Source organism: Arthroderma uncinatum (assembly GCF_011692745.1).
Source record: "Arthroderma uncinatum strain CBS 119779 chromosome Unknown scaffold1, whole genome shotgun sequence".
Classification (NCBI taxonomy): Eukaryota; Fungi; Ascomycota; class Eurotiomycetes; order Onygenales; family Arthrodermataceae; genus Arthroderma; species Arthroderma uncinatum.
The window spans coordinates 3268248-3283371 of NW_022983863.1; the positions used below are offsets into that span (position 1 = coordinate 3268248).

At 46.4% G+C, this 15124-nt stretch overlaps 6 protein-coding genes across 6 annotated transcripts; 2 read left to right on the forward strand and 4 right to left on the reverse strand.

Moving 5' to 3' along the window:
* Positions 1 to 65: 65 nt before the first annotated feature.
* GIQ15_00991 (RINT-1 family protein) lies at positions 66 to 2761 on the forward strand (the record flags this gene model as incomplete). Its single annotated transcript, XM_033548408.1, has 5 exons — positions 66 to 206; positions 271 to 518; positions 575 to 877; positions 934 to 1081; positions 1361 to 2761. 5 exons carry the CDS (start codon positions 66 to 68, stop codon positions 2759 to 2761), a joined length of 2241 nt encoding a protein of 746 aa, XP_033409359.1.
* Positions 2762 to 3017: 256 nt separating this feature from the next.
* GIQ15_00992 (uncharacterized protein) lies at positions 3018 to 4805 on the reverse strand (the record flags this gene model as incomplete). The annotated part of the gene is made up of 2 exons (XM_033548409.1): positions 3018 to 4640; positions 4779 to 4805. The coding sequence occupies 2 exons, from the start codon at positions 4803 to 4805 to the stop codon at positions 3018 to 3020; spliced, it is 1650 nt and encodes a 549-aa protein (XP_033409360.1).
* A 218-nt stretch (positions 4806 to 5023) lies between these two features.
* On the reverse strand, positions 5024 to 7192 carry GIQ15_00993 (glutamate decarboxylase 1; the record flags this gene model as incomplete). The annotated part of the gene is made up of 1 exon (XM_033548410.1): positions 5024 to 7192. The coding sequence occupies one exon, from the start codon at positions 7190 to 7192 to the stop codon at positions 5024 to 5026; it is 2169 nt and encodes a 722-aa protein (XP_033409361.1).
* A 222-nt stretch (positions 7193 to 7414) lies between these two features.
* On the reverse strand, positions 7415 to 7873 carry GIQ15_00994 (glyoxalase family protein; the record flags this gene model as incomplete). Its single annotated transcript, XM_033548411.1, has 1 exon — positions 7415 to 7873. One exon carries the CDS (start codon positions 7871 to 7873, stop codon positions 7415 to 7417), a length of 459 nt encoding a protein of 152 aa, XP_033409362.1.
* Positions 7874 to 12163: 4290 nt separating this feature from the next.
* On the forward strand, positions 12164 to 13427 carry GIQ15_00995 (uncharacterized protein; the record flags this gene model as incomplete). Its single annotated transcript, XM_033548412.1, has 2 exons — positions 12164 to 12667; positions 12765 to 13427. 2 exons carry the CDS (start codon positions 12164 to 12166, stop codon positions 13425 to 13427), a joined length of 1167 nt encoding a protein of 388 aa, XP_033409363.1.
* Positions 13428 to 13511: 84 nt separating this feature from the next.
* On the reverse strand, positions 13512 to 14976 carry GIQ15_00996 (U3 small nucleolar RNA associated protein; the record flags this gene model as incomplete). The annotated part of the gene is made up of 3 exons (XM_033548413.1): positions 13512 to 13866; positions 13938 to 14917; positions 14974 to 14976. 3 exons carry the CDS (start codon positions 14974 to 14976, stop codon positions 13512 to 13514), a joined length of 1338 nt encoding a protein of 445 aa, XP_033409364.1.
* Positions 14977 to 15124: the final 148 nt, after the last annotated feature.

Sequence of the window (15124 nt, forward strand, 5' to 3'; positions counted from 1 at the left end):
CACTGTCGACGCTCTGTTGTTAATTTGTATAACCTACCCAGCCCGTCTATCGGCGTAGTTAAGAAATGACGGAACACTTGTCTGCCGAAGATGCGACGCGGCTTGTTGATTTTGTGAATGACAAGATTCAAAGCCTCGAAGACCTCCTGAGTCTTGATACCCTCCTCAACAGCCTCCAGGAGCAGCAAGATCTTCAGAGACAACAGGTAATATGCACCATCCTAATTGCAAATTTCGTTATCATAAACTAATAGTTTGGATTGTATTTAGCTCCGAGAAGCAGAGGAAATACTCAAAAGCGCTACTAAAGCTTCAAACGAACATGCGGAGGCTGTCCGCAAAGAGGCAGAGGCGTTCAGCAAACACCAGGCCGATATAGATCGTCGCTTACTCATTGTAACGCAATCGGAACATAGCGATGAGGCTGTGCGGAAATTTGAAGATAGCATTGCTAGGCTGCAAAGGCTTGATGTGTCGCAAGGATACTTGGAGCTTCTGAACAGCATAGACCACCTGAAGTTTGTCTTTTCCCCCGTGGTCAAGGCCATCGAACATGCCGCTGACCGGTTTATAGCAAGGATGTGATAAAGAAGATGAAAACATCTCCCCACGATGCCTTACGATCCTATGCGCAGCTCCGTTCCATCGAGATATCGATATCATCCGGCCAGGAAAGAGTCGAAGGCGCTACACCACACCTCCTTGACTATGTTAAGGGAGTCTCTGAAACGTTGAGGGGCTTAGTTTATGGGGAATATATTGGTAAACTACAAAATGTGCTGGACAAAATGAAGTGGCCTATGAAAGAACTCCCCTCGGAGCCATTAATTGATGAATGGATGCGCTGGTGCGATCTGCTTCTGGAATTTCAAGAGCCGTACGTATATTTATCTGTTATAAGAGAAAGAGCCATGTTCTAACTGACCCCTTTAGTGACCTTATAAACGACACTGTTGAGGCCCACCTCAAGGATTGCTCTGTGCTGCCCATTTTACTCCCATTGGAAGTCATGGCGCAACCTCTAGAGCTCAGATTTAAATATCATTTCAGCGGTGACCGGCCTACAAACAGGCTGGATAAGGTATGTTAAATTTTATACAGCTGGAGAATGAAGTTACATTTTTACTAATTTTCATCACAGCCTGAATATTTCCTATCCCATGTTTTAGATTTGATCAGTACCCACGCTGAATTCTTTTCCATCTACCTGCAACCTATATTGCATAGAAGGGGCCTCAAAGGTCCCCCACTACTTGGGTCCATTTATTCGGATGCAGTTTCATCATTTATATCTGCCCTCCTACCCATGGTGCGACAGAAAACAATGAATTTATTGCCAACCGTATCTAAACACCCACAGGCCTTCAGTCACTTAATTCATGAGCTTATGAATTTCGATAATGAGCTTAAACTCTCGTGGTCTTACCCGTCGAACCCAGCCCAAGAAAGCGCATGGAAAGGCCTGACATGGGAAATATTAGTGAAGGAGAACTGGTTTTCTGAATGGCTTCAGGTGGAAAAGAATTTCGCATTGGCCAGGTATCAGAATATCATTGATGCTGAGGATGGGGGAGAAATTGACTACGATGGGGTAGCACCAACGGCAACTAAGCCAACGAAAGCCGCCCTCCGGGTTAATGACCTCTTGGAAAACATCACAGAACTTTACCGGCCGTTATCATCTTTCAGCCAAAAGCTCCGATTCCTGATTGATATCCAAATAACTATTTTCGACCTGTTTCACGAGAGGCTACATTCTGGCCTCGAGGCTTACCTTGCTATGACATCCGCCATAGGGCGCACAGTACAAGGCTCCTCGACTGGTCAGCCAAATATAGAAGGAGTATCTGGTCTAGAGCGATTGTGTAGGATATTTGGAAGTGCTGAATATCTAGAAAAAAAGATGCAAGACTGGGGCGACGATGTCTTCTTCCTTGAGCTCTGGTATGAGCTACAGGACCGGGTAACGAGGCATAGCCACACTGGAAAGCCGGTAGCTGGTGTAATGTCCGTCTCAGAGATCGCCGCACGTACATCATCTTCTGTTGCCAACAATAACAAGGATCACCTCGAGGATGGAGCAGAAGGTGCCTTATTCGACGAAACAGCCGCAGCATATCGCCAGCTTCGAATGCGATCCGAGTCAATAATCCAGTCAACTATAGCATCGAGTGTCCAAACATCCCTTCGCCCATATTACCAGGTGTCAACATGGGCCTCTTTACGCTCTTCTTCGGACGAGTCCGACTCCCCTACAACACCCTCATTAGACCTAGTGCAGACTCTACGGCTTCTCACCGCCGACCTTTCATTCCTCTCTCGCACGCTAGCCGTTGCCCCAAGACGCCGTGTCGCTAACCATATCCTCCTTGCTATTCAGACATACATTTGGGATAGTATCCTCATGCGGCATTCATTCTCTACTTTTGGCGCCGCGCAGCTTTCTACTGATGTCGCCAATATTTGTGACACGGTTGACGCTGCTATTGGCGTAAAAGCTGGCGAAACATATTCAGCGCGAACAATCCAAAAGCTCCAGGACGGTTTATTCCTCTTAGGGTTGAAGATTAAACCTGAAAATGCCGACTCAAGTGGCACTGGTGATAATACCGTGAGAAACCTAGGTCTGTGGGAAGCCGAAAAGAGGCTCTTTGCGAATAATGAGAGTGCAAGGAGTGTCTTGGCTGAGCTTGGTATAAACACGTTGACAGAAGCAGAGGCAAGATCGGTTTTGGAGAGAAGAGTTGAGGTCCGTAGTTAAATCTATAGATGCCATAGCTAGGCCCTCTTATGCAATTTCAATTTTTTTTTTTTTTTTTCAGGGGATGCATAATATTCCTACAGAAATGAAATATAACCTCCGAATGTGTCCTCCAAACTTCAGTATTAACAGTCATATGTCTGAGGGATCCTTTTATTTATATTCTATAATCCACATATCTTATATACACAAGTAATAAGAGGGCGCTGAAACCTTTTAGAAAGCACATCGAACGTTATCCGTTTAACAAAAGACTTCAAAGAACGAAATCTGATGCAGCAGTTGCTTGGGGGCCGTGACCCATTTCTAGAGGGTTTTTTGGCCGTTGACCAGGCGCTGGAGCCTGGTTGGGGTTCGCAAAAGTCGAGTTCAACTCTAGACCACGTTGCTGCCTGACTGCTTTGGCACCTAGCTCTAAGACTACAGTAACAAGGCGTTCTACTGTCTCTTTCGTAGTTCGAAGGTTCACAACACATCTGAGGTATTGACCATCGCCTTCCACTTGAGCCGCGGCAGGTGGTGCATAATCGACCATGAACCCCTGCTGGATCAAGTCCTGGGCGATGATTTCAGTGATCTCCCCATTGAGCTTCCCTCGCTCGGCTTCATCAGGTTTGCGGCCGTCTACCAATTTATCGGTATGGTAAACCATCTGTTTGAAAGGCGCGTAGAAGAAGCATATTTGGAAACATGGTGGCGGGTTCGTGCTGAGTAGAATTAGATCCGGGGATTCTGAGATGAGATTGCAGAGGTGCACAGCAACGTCACTAGCGGAGTCAATTCGCTCCTCATAACCTGCTGAGCCAAGATAATTCCAGTTGAGGAACATCTTCAGGGCGTCGCCTCGGCGTCCGCATTGCAAGGTCAAATCACCCAGGTCCCATACCTCGGAGCCTGCAGACACATCGTTATGGAACAGGTACCCTGCTGGAAGGGTGTTTGAGCTGTGAAATTGAGTCATATCCGCACCCAGGAGAAAAGAGCAGGTCAATGGTACTCCAAGCATCTTATGAGGGTTTATGGCAATGCTATCAGCCAGGTGTGAGCCTTCGAGCTTGTGTTTCTGACGGTTAGAGAAGATGAAAGCACCACCCCAGGCTCCGTCGATATGGAACCAGATTTTATGCTTGCGGCAAATCTCTGCAATTTCTGTGAAAGGATCAAATGTTCCTAGAACGGTTGTTCCAGCAGTGGCATTGACGAAAAGTGGAGTTTTACCCGCATCCTTTGCCTTCTGGATCTCTTCTTCGAGCATTTGTGGAATCATTCGTCCTTCGTTGTCGACCGGCACACTCCAAACTGCATTGCTTCCTAGACCAATCATCTGTGCCGCCTTCTCAATGCTGTAATGGCCATGGGCGCTCGTAAATAGGACAAATCGATGGTCGCCAGTTCCCTCCTTCTTGGTTTCAGGGAATAAAGTGTTCCTTGCTACAACAATTGCCGTAGTGTTCGAGGCAGAACCCCCCTGCACAGATATTCCGCCAGCATTAGGTCCAGTTAGGCCAAAAAGTTCGGCCAGCCGCCGTGTAGTTAACTTTTCGATAACCGTTAACGCCGGAGCTGACTGATAGACGTGCACGTTGGCATTCAATGTCCCGAGAAGCAACTCTGCCGCTAGGCCAGGGGCGTTAGGGGTTGAGTATAACTTGTCAAGAAATCCCTGCTGCCAGGTATTGACAGAATACTTTAGAAGGTTATTTACAATTCGAACGAGACCATCATGTCCTTGACCCGAAGCTGTCAAATCTTGTTCAAATACTGCTTTGAGCTCTTCCGGTTTCTTGAAGTTCAATATCTTGGGTCGAGATTCATCGTCTCCTTGCCCTGACTCCACGGCAGCGCGATCGGCTTGTTCAACAAACCCAACAACGCGCTCCTGGACCGAAGTTAAGACCTAGTATGTCTTTAGCCGATTACTCCAGTAATTTAACGCTATTCGAATAAATGATTACAACGCAGGAATTTGCCATAAGCTTCCTGCTCAGCTAAGAGTAGAAGAGACAGAGAGACTCACCTTCCGCACTTCTTCAGGCCGCTCCATCCTGCTGTAATTTCTAAAAGAAAAAGGAAACTTGTTTCAAACAATGGACGGAAACATTGCGAGAATGTTGCTTCAACGTGGAAACGCTCTAATATATAAACGTTTGAAACTGGATTACTATATCTAGGGTGATATCACGTGAGTCAAGTCCAGCCAAAGAAATTTGTCATCGTAATTACGTAAAGATAAACATGGAGTGACGTCACAGGCTGCGGTTTTTACTGCGCTTTCAGAAGGTCGTTCGGCGCCGACATGGTCTGCTTCTTGCCGCGAGAGCCTTGCTCCCTGCTGTCTGGCTTCTCCTGCTGCTCGGCTCTAGCCGCATATCGTGCCCTGGCTAAGTCCAGCTTGCTCTTTGCCGGCGCGGCGCTCAAATCGGCAGTTGACGCTGACATGGTGCTATCCTGCCCCTTTGCTCTGGACATCCATTCGCCCCGTTTCCGCTTATACAAATCCATAGACCAATTCCTCCATACTGCCCTCCCCAGGAACGAATCGCGTAGAGCCGATTCGTTGTTCTCTAGCTCCTGCGCCAATCTTTGTTTGATAAAGATCAGGTCGGTGGTCGCGTTCCAGAGGGCGTCAGCGACGTGGGAACCGCTGCTATCTAAAGCCAATTCGCTCATCTGTCCGTAAAAGCGCGGCAGGAATTGTCGACGGAACTGAGTGTTTGATTTGGAGCATTTAAGGGCTTCCTGCAGAGCGCGTGATGCTGTTGAGTGCTTCGCAATTTCCATTATCGTCTCTGACGGTGCGGCGATAAAGCCGCTTTGTATCATCAATGTGAGGGCTCCAGGTGCTTGTAGCATAGATTGTGCTAGTAGTGATCCGTGAAGATGTTGAGGGGAAGCGCTGGCCTTTGGTTTCGTGGTATCCTCGGTGGTCTGGTTCTCAGTGTCAACCCCAAGAAGTAGTGTCCTAAGACGTACCACACTATCGTCACCATAAGCGGATTCCAGTGCCTTTGCAAGGGAAGTAGTGTCAGCTCCTCTAACAGTTGATCGGTCTATCAATGTCTTGATCACGTTAAGCCGAGACCGCTGAACCAGCGAGGGTATCTCAGGAAGTATGCTTTCTATGGCAGATTGAAGATCTTCTTTGCTCACTCTCTCCAGGACTTTAATGACCACATAGGATGCTATTTCATTTCGTGCCAAAGAGCCAATTCTTTCACGAACGATTTGCTTGTAGAACGTTTTGAAGAACTTTCCCGGTGCAACTCGGACAATCGTTTCCAGTAGACGGGATCCAACAGGGTCGTAAAACAGGCCATTTAAAAAGTCCACGCCCTCCTCTTTGGTTTCAAGCGTGTCATCTGGTATAAGCCTCCGGAAAACAGAGTTTGTGTCTTTAATTTTCTCTTTTCCTATATGACCAAGCTCTATTGATAGAACAACTTGTAGAACGGGGCTTCCAACAGGGTGGGTTGCAAGTGCCTGAAGGTAAGTGGAATTCAAACCGGCACTCAGATCTGTTATCATCTTTTTCAATGTCTTATTGAATTCCACAGGGACCTCCCTATTTTCACGCACAGACTGTTCTGACTGAGTAGCTACTGTTATAGAATCTAAATTTTCCTTTTTTCGACTAGCGAGTACCCTCGCATTGGATTGATCAGCGAGAGGTTCTCCGGCCAATATCAGTAGTAGAACCCTGATAGTGTGTGATGCAAAGGATTCCGTAAGAAGGTATCCCCAATTCCCTTGTAGTTCTGAGATTACTCCCAAGAACAAATCCGTAGCGGACTTTTGAGTCTGCGACCCTTCTTGTTCCATATCCCCATCTTCATTGTTGGTTAATTTGACCTTTTTCTTTTTATCCTTTGGCTTCTCTATCTCGGAGGTCACAATGGGAGCGGCACGAATAAACAGGCACTCGCAACAATGGCTAGCAAAGCGGTGCTGGACAAGGTGTAGAAAGTGACCCGTAAACTTCTCGAATAGGGCCTTTACTTGTACTGGAGTCGACATCCCAATCAATTTTTCCATGAGTCTAGAGCATGACTGACTGCAGGCAATTTTCAATTCCTTCCCCTTGGCTTCCTCGTAGACACTTTCAATGAATAGTCGTTTATCATCGTCATCCTCAAACGAGTTGAGCTCCAATGTCTGACTTGCTTTCGAGAAATACTCTTGCTCCTCGGTATCGAGTAGTCCGTAGAAGGGAGTATCATCTTCCTGCTCCTGTCCATGTCCCTGCTCCTGCTCCTGCTCCTGCTCATTATCACGGGTATCGAGAGGGATGTAATCGGCTCCGGCTATCACTTGGTTTTCTTCTTCGTTTGCAGTTCGTTGCCGTTTTGGCGAATCGGGCTCGGCTTCTTCATCTTCTCGTTTTCGCTTCGATTTTTCCGCCCGACGGCCTCTTTTTTGCTTCTCACGGGGCATGATGTCGGCGCTGATATTTCTATCTAGTTCTTGAAATTTTCGGACTTTTTTTTTTGAGCTTTGAGAAATTAAGGTTCTAGGATTCTATATATTAGTTAACACGTGACTATTCCTTGTTATCGATAAGGCGCTCAATGAATATCAACTTGATAGTAACCCATGAAAGAGACAGAAATATAAGACTGAAATCATATCCTATAGCTAATTGATTTTAAAAGCTACTTATTCAGTGCCCGGATTTCCGCCCTCCAAAAACTTGAAAAAGGTAAGCTTGTTGCCGTCGGGATCCTCCACAGTGAATTGTCGGTAGCCCCATGGTTGATCTTCGATAGGCCTGGTGATTTTAACTGTCCCCTCCTTGGTCAAAATATCATAATATTCATCCAGCTCAGTAGTCCCCAGTGCGATCATTGCCGATGAGTGATGAAAAACGCGCTCAGTATCTTCACTTCCGCGTTCGTTGGTTGAGGATGGCAGCTTCGTCTTAAAGAAGTAGATGTTCGCGTCGGCCTTTTTGCCGATGGCCACTGAGCAGAAGATAGGGATGCTATTCTCGTCATCCGGATGCGTACCCCCAAGAGTAAAGTGGAGGGATTCGGTGTAAAATTTGATAGTCTGGGGGATGGAGATACTGCAAAACTGCGGGATGATTTTCCAAGCTGAGTTTGAGAATGCCGCCATGCTTACGACTCCTATGTCGCCCTTTAGCTAAGTAACGCTTGTAAGATTTATTCCGCTGACTGTTATTCGTAGTTGTCGAGGGTTTCTGGTCTTATAACATTCAAAGAGTGTGTTTTGATTGTGATGATGTTGTATTTATGCTCGACGAAGGTGGAGTTTCAATCAAGCAGGGGAAGCCAGGCAGCATTATTACGCCCTCTGACATCTTGTACTTCGTATCAACGTAAGTAATATTTCTCAATGTGTGTATAACTCTATGTCCTTCACTCCAAATAATGTAAATACCTAGCTTCTAACAAGATGAAGTGAATTCTCACTTGCGACAGCCTCCAGAAACCCACCCACGTCTATCCCAGAGGACAATAGAATATGATCATATACAATACGAAACCATGCTGCCTCGGAAAGGTCAAAGTATTGAAAATAGCCCAGAGAAATGGTAACAGGGAAAACAAAAATGGTTACTCCGATGGCCATTAACTCTGGATTAAGAAAATATTCCAGTGAGCGGGCAATATTGATAGCAATTGTGTAAAGATCAGCCGTGGTTATAGGCAATTCAGGCATGCAATGCCGCTGCCTACCTTCAGGATCACTACTGTCATCTCGAGGTAAATTAAATAGTGACTTACTCTGGTCGCGTGATGGTTGAACCTCCTGGCTCTCCAAGAATCGATATACCAACCAAAGATTATTGCAGATCAGCAATTGAGCTGTCCAATAGAGCATCTGTAGATGGGCAGTTTCAATGTCGGGAAAATGAAGGTAGGTTGAGAACACAGGGTGTCCGCTAGCAAATTCCCTTCCACGACCGGCTGCAAGTGCAGAGGGCATATCCCAATAAGGCAATCCCTCCCTTTCGCTTTGAAACAAAGCATTCCATAGTCGGAGTTTGTTCAATAGACTGCTGCATTTCGTAGAAACCTCTTTGATTTTGGACGAATTGTGGGATGAATGGTCGTCTCGAATCAGATCGATATCCCTTAGAATCGATGGAACCAAAGCTAATAGACAGATTAATCGGTGACTGTGTTGGTTTCCAGTTGGTAGCCAAGGTAAATTTATCCACTCAGGGCTCGCAAGAAAGGACGGTTGTCGGAAACCAATGGCACGTATTACCTGTTTGACGTTATGGTTAATGATGTTCACCTAACTCGGCCACCGTCTGAATGAAATATCATTTACCACTTACAGCAAAGAAACGCAGTCCAAGAAATAACTTCTTCCTGAAATTTGTCCACTCCGGTGAGTAAGGTCGTAGCTTCATTAATCGTGTGGCACCGTCAGTATGGCTTGCCCAGCCAAGGCCTCTCAAGGGGGAGCCTTCAATAACCTAATTGATATATTTAGTACATAGAAGAAGTAATAGCGCAAGGGTGATACGGGAGTAGGACCTCGTAAAGACTTAAGTACATTACCCCTGCAAGGGACTCGTCATCCAAATGTTCTGGGTTTTTCCCGATGCCCTGGTATAGCTGATTTAGTGCGGAGGAGTAGAATTGCTGGCTCTTGTGCACAATTCTGGAATCATGGGACAGTTTGCCAACCCTGGCTAGTCCCAGAGCAAGCAACGCATTGCGCAGCGTTGGGTTTACGTCGCTAAGCTGAGAAGTCGCACCCATCCAGCCAGTGAAGCAAGATTCGTTTAATGATCTTGAACTGAGGCTAGCATTTCCCAAAAAGAGGTTCAAAAACAACCCAGAACATGAATCAGCAATAACTGAATTTTGCAGAGCTGCGAGGCTCGTTAATGCTGGCCCAATAGCATTGTTAGTGGCAGGTCCCCGGTATGGTAATGCATTACCGGAATTTGGAGTTCTGTAAGAACTTGTTTGCACGTCGTCTCTCGTACGGACTCGCTGGGATGCATAAATAAACTTGAGCGGCCGCATATAACCCTCGCAAGGTATCTCTAATTTCTTGCACTGGCCGCAGGTAGGTCGCTGCAGGTCACACTACCATTCTGGGTCAGTCCACCAATTTTTGATATAGAACTCCGGATCTTGTGGAATGCTCACCCCCTTCTTCCGTCTCCGGCAGGTATTGCAGCCCTCGGATATCTTTGGCATATTGCTTTAGTTTTCGATAAAGAGTAAAATGCACGTCCATGTCCCTTTGGCAGGCCTACCAAACGGAAAATTTTGCTCCATCTTTCCCACATTTATATGGCCACAAGAACAGATGCAGCTCTTGATTGCGCTGCGTCGTCAGTTGTATACGAAGTCACTTATCCCCTTTTAGGAAATCTATTGCGCCAGGGGGTCACATGATCGTGGATCGATGATAGCAAATCCCCAATTATAAAAATAGAAACTCATACTCCGTATTTCATGTTTCTAGCCTGGTAGAGGTTCAGTTTAAGCGAAACCACGTTGGCCATTACGTCGCGCCATTGTATGACGCGCAAACGGTGACTAGAAGTAGTTAGGGAGCTGGTGAAATGAGGTAGCCATGGATTGTGCATCCATATCTCCAATGTTAATCTAAGAAAGGGATCTAGCTATAAAGTCGCTGGAAAGGCACCAGGGAGAAGGAGCTTTGTCACTGTAAAGCAACCAGCCCAAGCTTATAACCTGGAAAAGCTGCATCTCACATACTACTTTAGATACCATCTTCAAAATGACGGAGATAGGTAGCACTGCCAAGTTGGTCTTTAGGAAGATATATCGACATGTTGGGTTTTCAAAAGGATATAACTTCATCCTGTGTTAGTATCCATGACCCTATATTAAAATACGTATCCAAAGGTTTGCTTGTTGGCTGACATCAATTTAGTTTTCATTTTCGCAGGGGCATTCATGGGATTTACCTTAGCAAGGTTCCAATACATCAATATCACTGGCGTCTTTTGCAAGAAAGGGAATGCTGCTCCGGGAGAGTGTTTTTATTACCTTGGTCAAACCCGGTACCATGTTGGCATAATCCTTCACCTTGGGTGTATTTTGCGTAAGTATGGCTACTGGCACACCACTTACCTGCCTGTAGAGCTGCGATTTCTATGTTATACGCTAACTCAAGAGAACGATCTGCACCTGAAGCTGCCTCATTTTTAGCCTGCTTTCAATTCGTACCCATCATTCGATACAAATTTCTCTTGTGGCATCGCATTGCCGGGTACTTGATTATATTTCTAGTGCTCATTGCGAATGTTGGAGCTCTCATGATAGCTCGACGGGCATTCGGTGGTGGTTTGGAGACACAGGGGGCCACAGGGACTCTAGTCCTGATGACCACGGCCGGAATTGGACTCGCATATTATAACATCAAAAGGCTTCAGATTGATCAGCACAGGGCATGGATGATCCGGACATTTGTTTATGTGAGTCCTCTATAGAGAGTCTGCGAGAGGCGCCACATCTAACCTGGAAATGTTAGATGGGAGCTATCATCACCAACAGGTTCATCTTCGCTATAGCCGCGTCGGTAATGACAACAATAGGTGGGTATCATGCAGTTTGGCCTTGCGATAAAATAGATTATACCATCGGCCGAAACAAGACGTTAAGCAAATACCCGAGTTGCTCCGCCTTTTACGACAGGTCGAACGTGCAGCAGCAGGCAATTGTTGCCGCAGATTTCAATGGCGACGATGAGAATGTGTCAGCTGCTCTTGGCTTGAGTTTTGGGATGGCACTCTGGATAGCTATGTTTTTGCATGCCGTCGGAGGAGAGATATATGTGAGTTCGAATTGATATCGGGTATTTGATAAACTCTGCTTGCTAACGAAATTGTAAAGCTGCGATTAACTCCATGTGAAGCCGTCCGTTTGCGTCAAGTCTCGTATCAACGTCAGGCAGAGGCTGGATACAGTGTGCCTGGAAAAGCAGGGTTGACGAGTGATAGATTGGGTGATTGTAGTGGAATTCAAGAATCATCTTGATCCTGGCAACCATCAGTCCAGCAGGGCGAGATTAGTCTCCCCTATGAAAACATGTTATACCATTATGTTTATCAATACTGAGTGGTAGTAATAGACCAGTAGAATATCATTTGTCTTTCCTTGAGCTGGTCAACTTGGTTTTTTTGGTGACGTTGAAAGTAGAGCGCTAAACCCGACTGGGTCTTGTCTTGCTGGCGCTTATTATTTATTCGAATATTTATATCGCGACTTTAACACATCTCCAAGTAAAAAGCCACGCCACTCTGCCGGACATTCCGCAGAACAGCCCATATTGCGATTTAAGAATTATTTTTATGACATATTTTTGGAACATTAATAGGGTGGTCCATACCCAAGAGCGGGACATATATTTTGTATAGCAAGATACCCACGATTTCTTATCATAGTGATGCCCTCTACAAAAGAGGCCGCCCGTATAAGGGCACCAGCCTCGAGATCAAATAACCCGCCAATAACATTTGACATCCTCGTGAAGGTCCTACAGAAGACTGTTCTTCACCCGTTTATTGCCTGGCTGATACCTCTCTGTCTAGTCGCTCAGGCGACGCCATACTCCCACCCGTCCTTTATCATAACTGCAGCATACGCTACTTTCCTGAGCTCCTTCTTTGTGTTATCATATATAAACAACCGAATAGCCTATGGCCTACCCCGCAATGTTGATTTCAAAAGGGAGGTTGTTGTGGTTACAGGCGGTGCCAGTGGACTCGGGCTGGCTATAGCAGAAACATATGGAATGCGCGGGGTGAGTGTTGCGGTCTTGGATGTAAAAGACCCGGCCGATAATGTGGGATATGTGAGATGGGATGAATTCCCAAGCATAGAATACTATAGGTGCGACATGGGCAGCAAGGAGCAGGTTGATAAGGTAGCCCGGAAAATAGCAAAGGACGTATGTTATCAAATATTTTATTTTCTTTCCTAGTTATACCCAAGTTTACCGATTGGTTTCAGGGGGAGATGGCTAACTAGAGCGTCTACGGATATAGCTTGGGAGGCCATCTATATTGGTAAACTGTGTGGCGACTGCCATCAACGGGCTTCCTTTACTCTTCCTCTCGGAACAGGCCATCGACACAACTCTTAACACCAATCTCCTCTCCTACTTCCATGCGCTGAAAACATTCCTCCCAGGGATGTTGTCCTCTCGGACAGGCGGGACAATCATCACGGTGAGCTCTGTCTTAAGCCACCTTACCGCAGCTGGTCTGTCAGACTATGTCGCCTCAAAGGCCGCCATGGTGGCAGTACACAAAACGGTGGATGCGGAAATACGACAGTTGAAAGCCTCCAAGAAAATAAAAACCATCCTCGTCGAAACTGGCCAAATCGCAACACCTTTATTTGAAGGTGTAGAAACACCGAGTAGTTTCTGGGCTCCAGTCTTAGAGCCGGTCCAGGTTGCACGGGAAATAGTGTCGATGATCGATAGCGGGGAGGGCGGAGTGATTAGAATGCCGGCTTATGCTTTGTTCGTGGACCTGTACGCCATACTTCCAGCATCTATCCAGAGATTTGCGAGATTCCTAAGCGGGGTCGATGCAGCCATTGGTAAATCGACATTCTCAGCCTCGACGGATAATAGGCAGGAGGAAGAAATGCCGCTATCGAGCAGCAGTTCTGAATATGAAGATGATAGTGATGCCAGCTGAGTGGATATCTGCGGCATGAAATCATGATGCAGTACGGCCTAAGGAATCTTTTTTCAAAGCGTGCATCTGTTTCGCCTTCGACGATTATTGTTCTGTCACCAAGACCATCTTCTCTCTCTCACTTCGTCGTGGCTTCACCCCCTTGCTGTTCTTCCTCACATTTTCTTCTCGTCTCTTCAGTGCCTTTATCTCTTCACCCTTAATCTCTCCCGCTTTCTTTATAGCTTTAGGCAGGTGTCGATGGCGTTTAATGCGACGAATTTCAGGCATGTGTGCATATCGGCGTTTCAGCGCATCATCATACTGGAGCTTTTGGCGCTCCTTCGCACTCTTAATACCGCTCCTGGAGGAAGCATTTGCGCGCCAGAGTCGGATATTGCCATCATCAGAACCAGACAGGACATAGTTGTTGTCAGGAGTGAATTTTGCAGAGAATACTCTGAAGGAAAAATAATTAGTTGATTAGGAATGTAAAGCGAGATTTTTTTTTTCTTTTTTGGAATGGCTTACCGTTGCATGCGCTTTGTATGGTATACGTCCCTCGAATGACCCTTCTCCCGGTTCCATAGTCTGATAGTACGATCATACGATGCGGATATGAGCTCCTCCCCAGTTGGACTAAATTCAACGTCCATCACAGCTGCAACGTGATCTTTAAGAACGTTCAAGGCGCGGTCCATCTTCCTCATATCGAATATATATACGTTGTGGTCTTCATTCGCGACGGCAAAGTTGAATGCCTCCATGGGATTCCAGGAAATTGCATTTGAAGCGAGCTTCAGTATCACCTTGGAAACTGGCGATGAAGTGCGTAGATCGTACATTACGATAGATCGGTCAGTTGCGGTGGACCCAAGTATAGAGGTCTCGGTACGGTTGAAGGCTAGAGACGTAATAGTGTCTGTGCTTGTTGGCCAATGGAGGGTCTCTGAGGGTGTAGATGACGGCCTAGAAAGATCATAGATGGATATCACGGAAGAAGACGCGGCGAATGATGGATGTGTTTCGTGGTGTGATACGCCAGTAAATGCGCCCTGGCCCAGGTATGTTGCGAGCGGAGAAGATTCAGAGGGGGTGTTGTATGGATCGAAGAGCTTGATGGTTTTGTCACTGGCGCATGAGAGAAGTTTCCTGTCAGAGGTCCAGCACATCCCCTTCACAATATTTTCATGCGCTTGAGCATGCCAGATTTCGTCGCGTGTAGTCAAATCCCAGATTTTTACAACACCATCTCCACTCCCACTTGCGAATCTTTCGAGGGAAATTGGATCCTTTGCCATGCTGTAAACACCGTCGACATGTCCGTTGCCAAGCTGTGCGATAAATGGAGCGGCGAACATCCTCTCCATCTTGACTGCATTAAGAGCCCTTGTATACTCGCGTGCCCGTTCGAATGGGTGCTGGGACGGGTCAATGTTTCGTTGTACTCTTTGAACATTGGTTCCTGGAGTCTGCTGCATAGCAGCAGACCGAGAAAGAGCTTTAATTTTCTAAACAGACATAGTTAGAACCAGTATCCAATAATTTCGCCGAGCGCTTCACTTACCATTGTGTGATTGTTACCTGCTGGCGGACATCTTCAAAACCTCGAAATCTTTTTTTACTTTTGCAGCTTCTTCTTTTTTTGATAACCAAAAACCCACCGACAGCGGGAAAACGATGTTCCGGCCTACGTCGAGCAGCTTCGCCCAAACAAG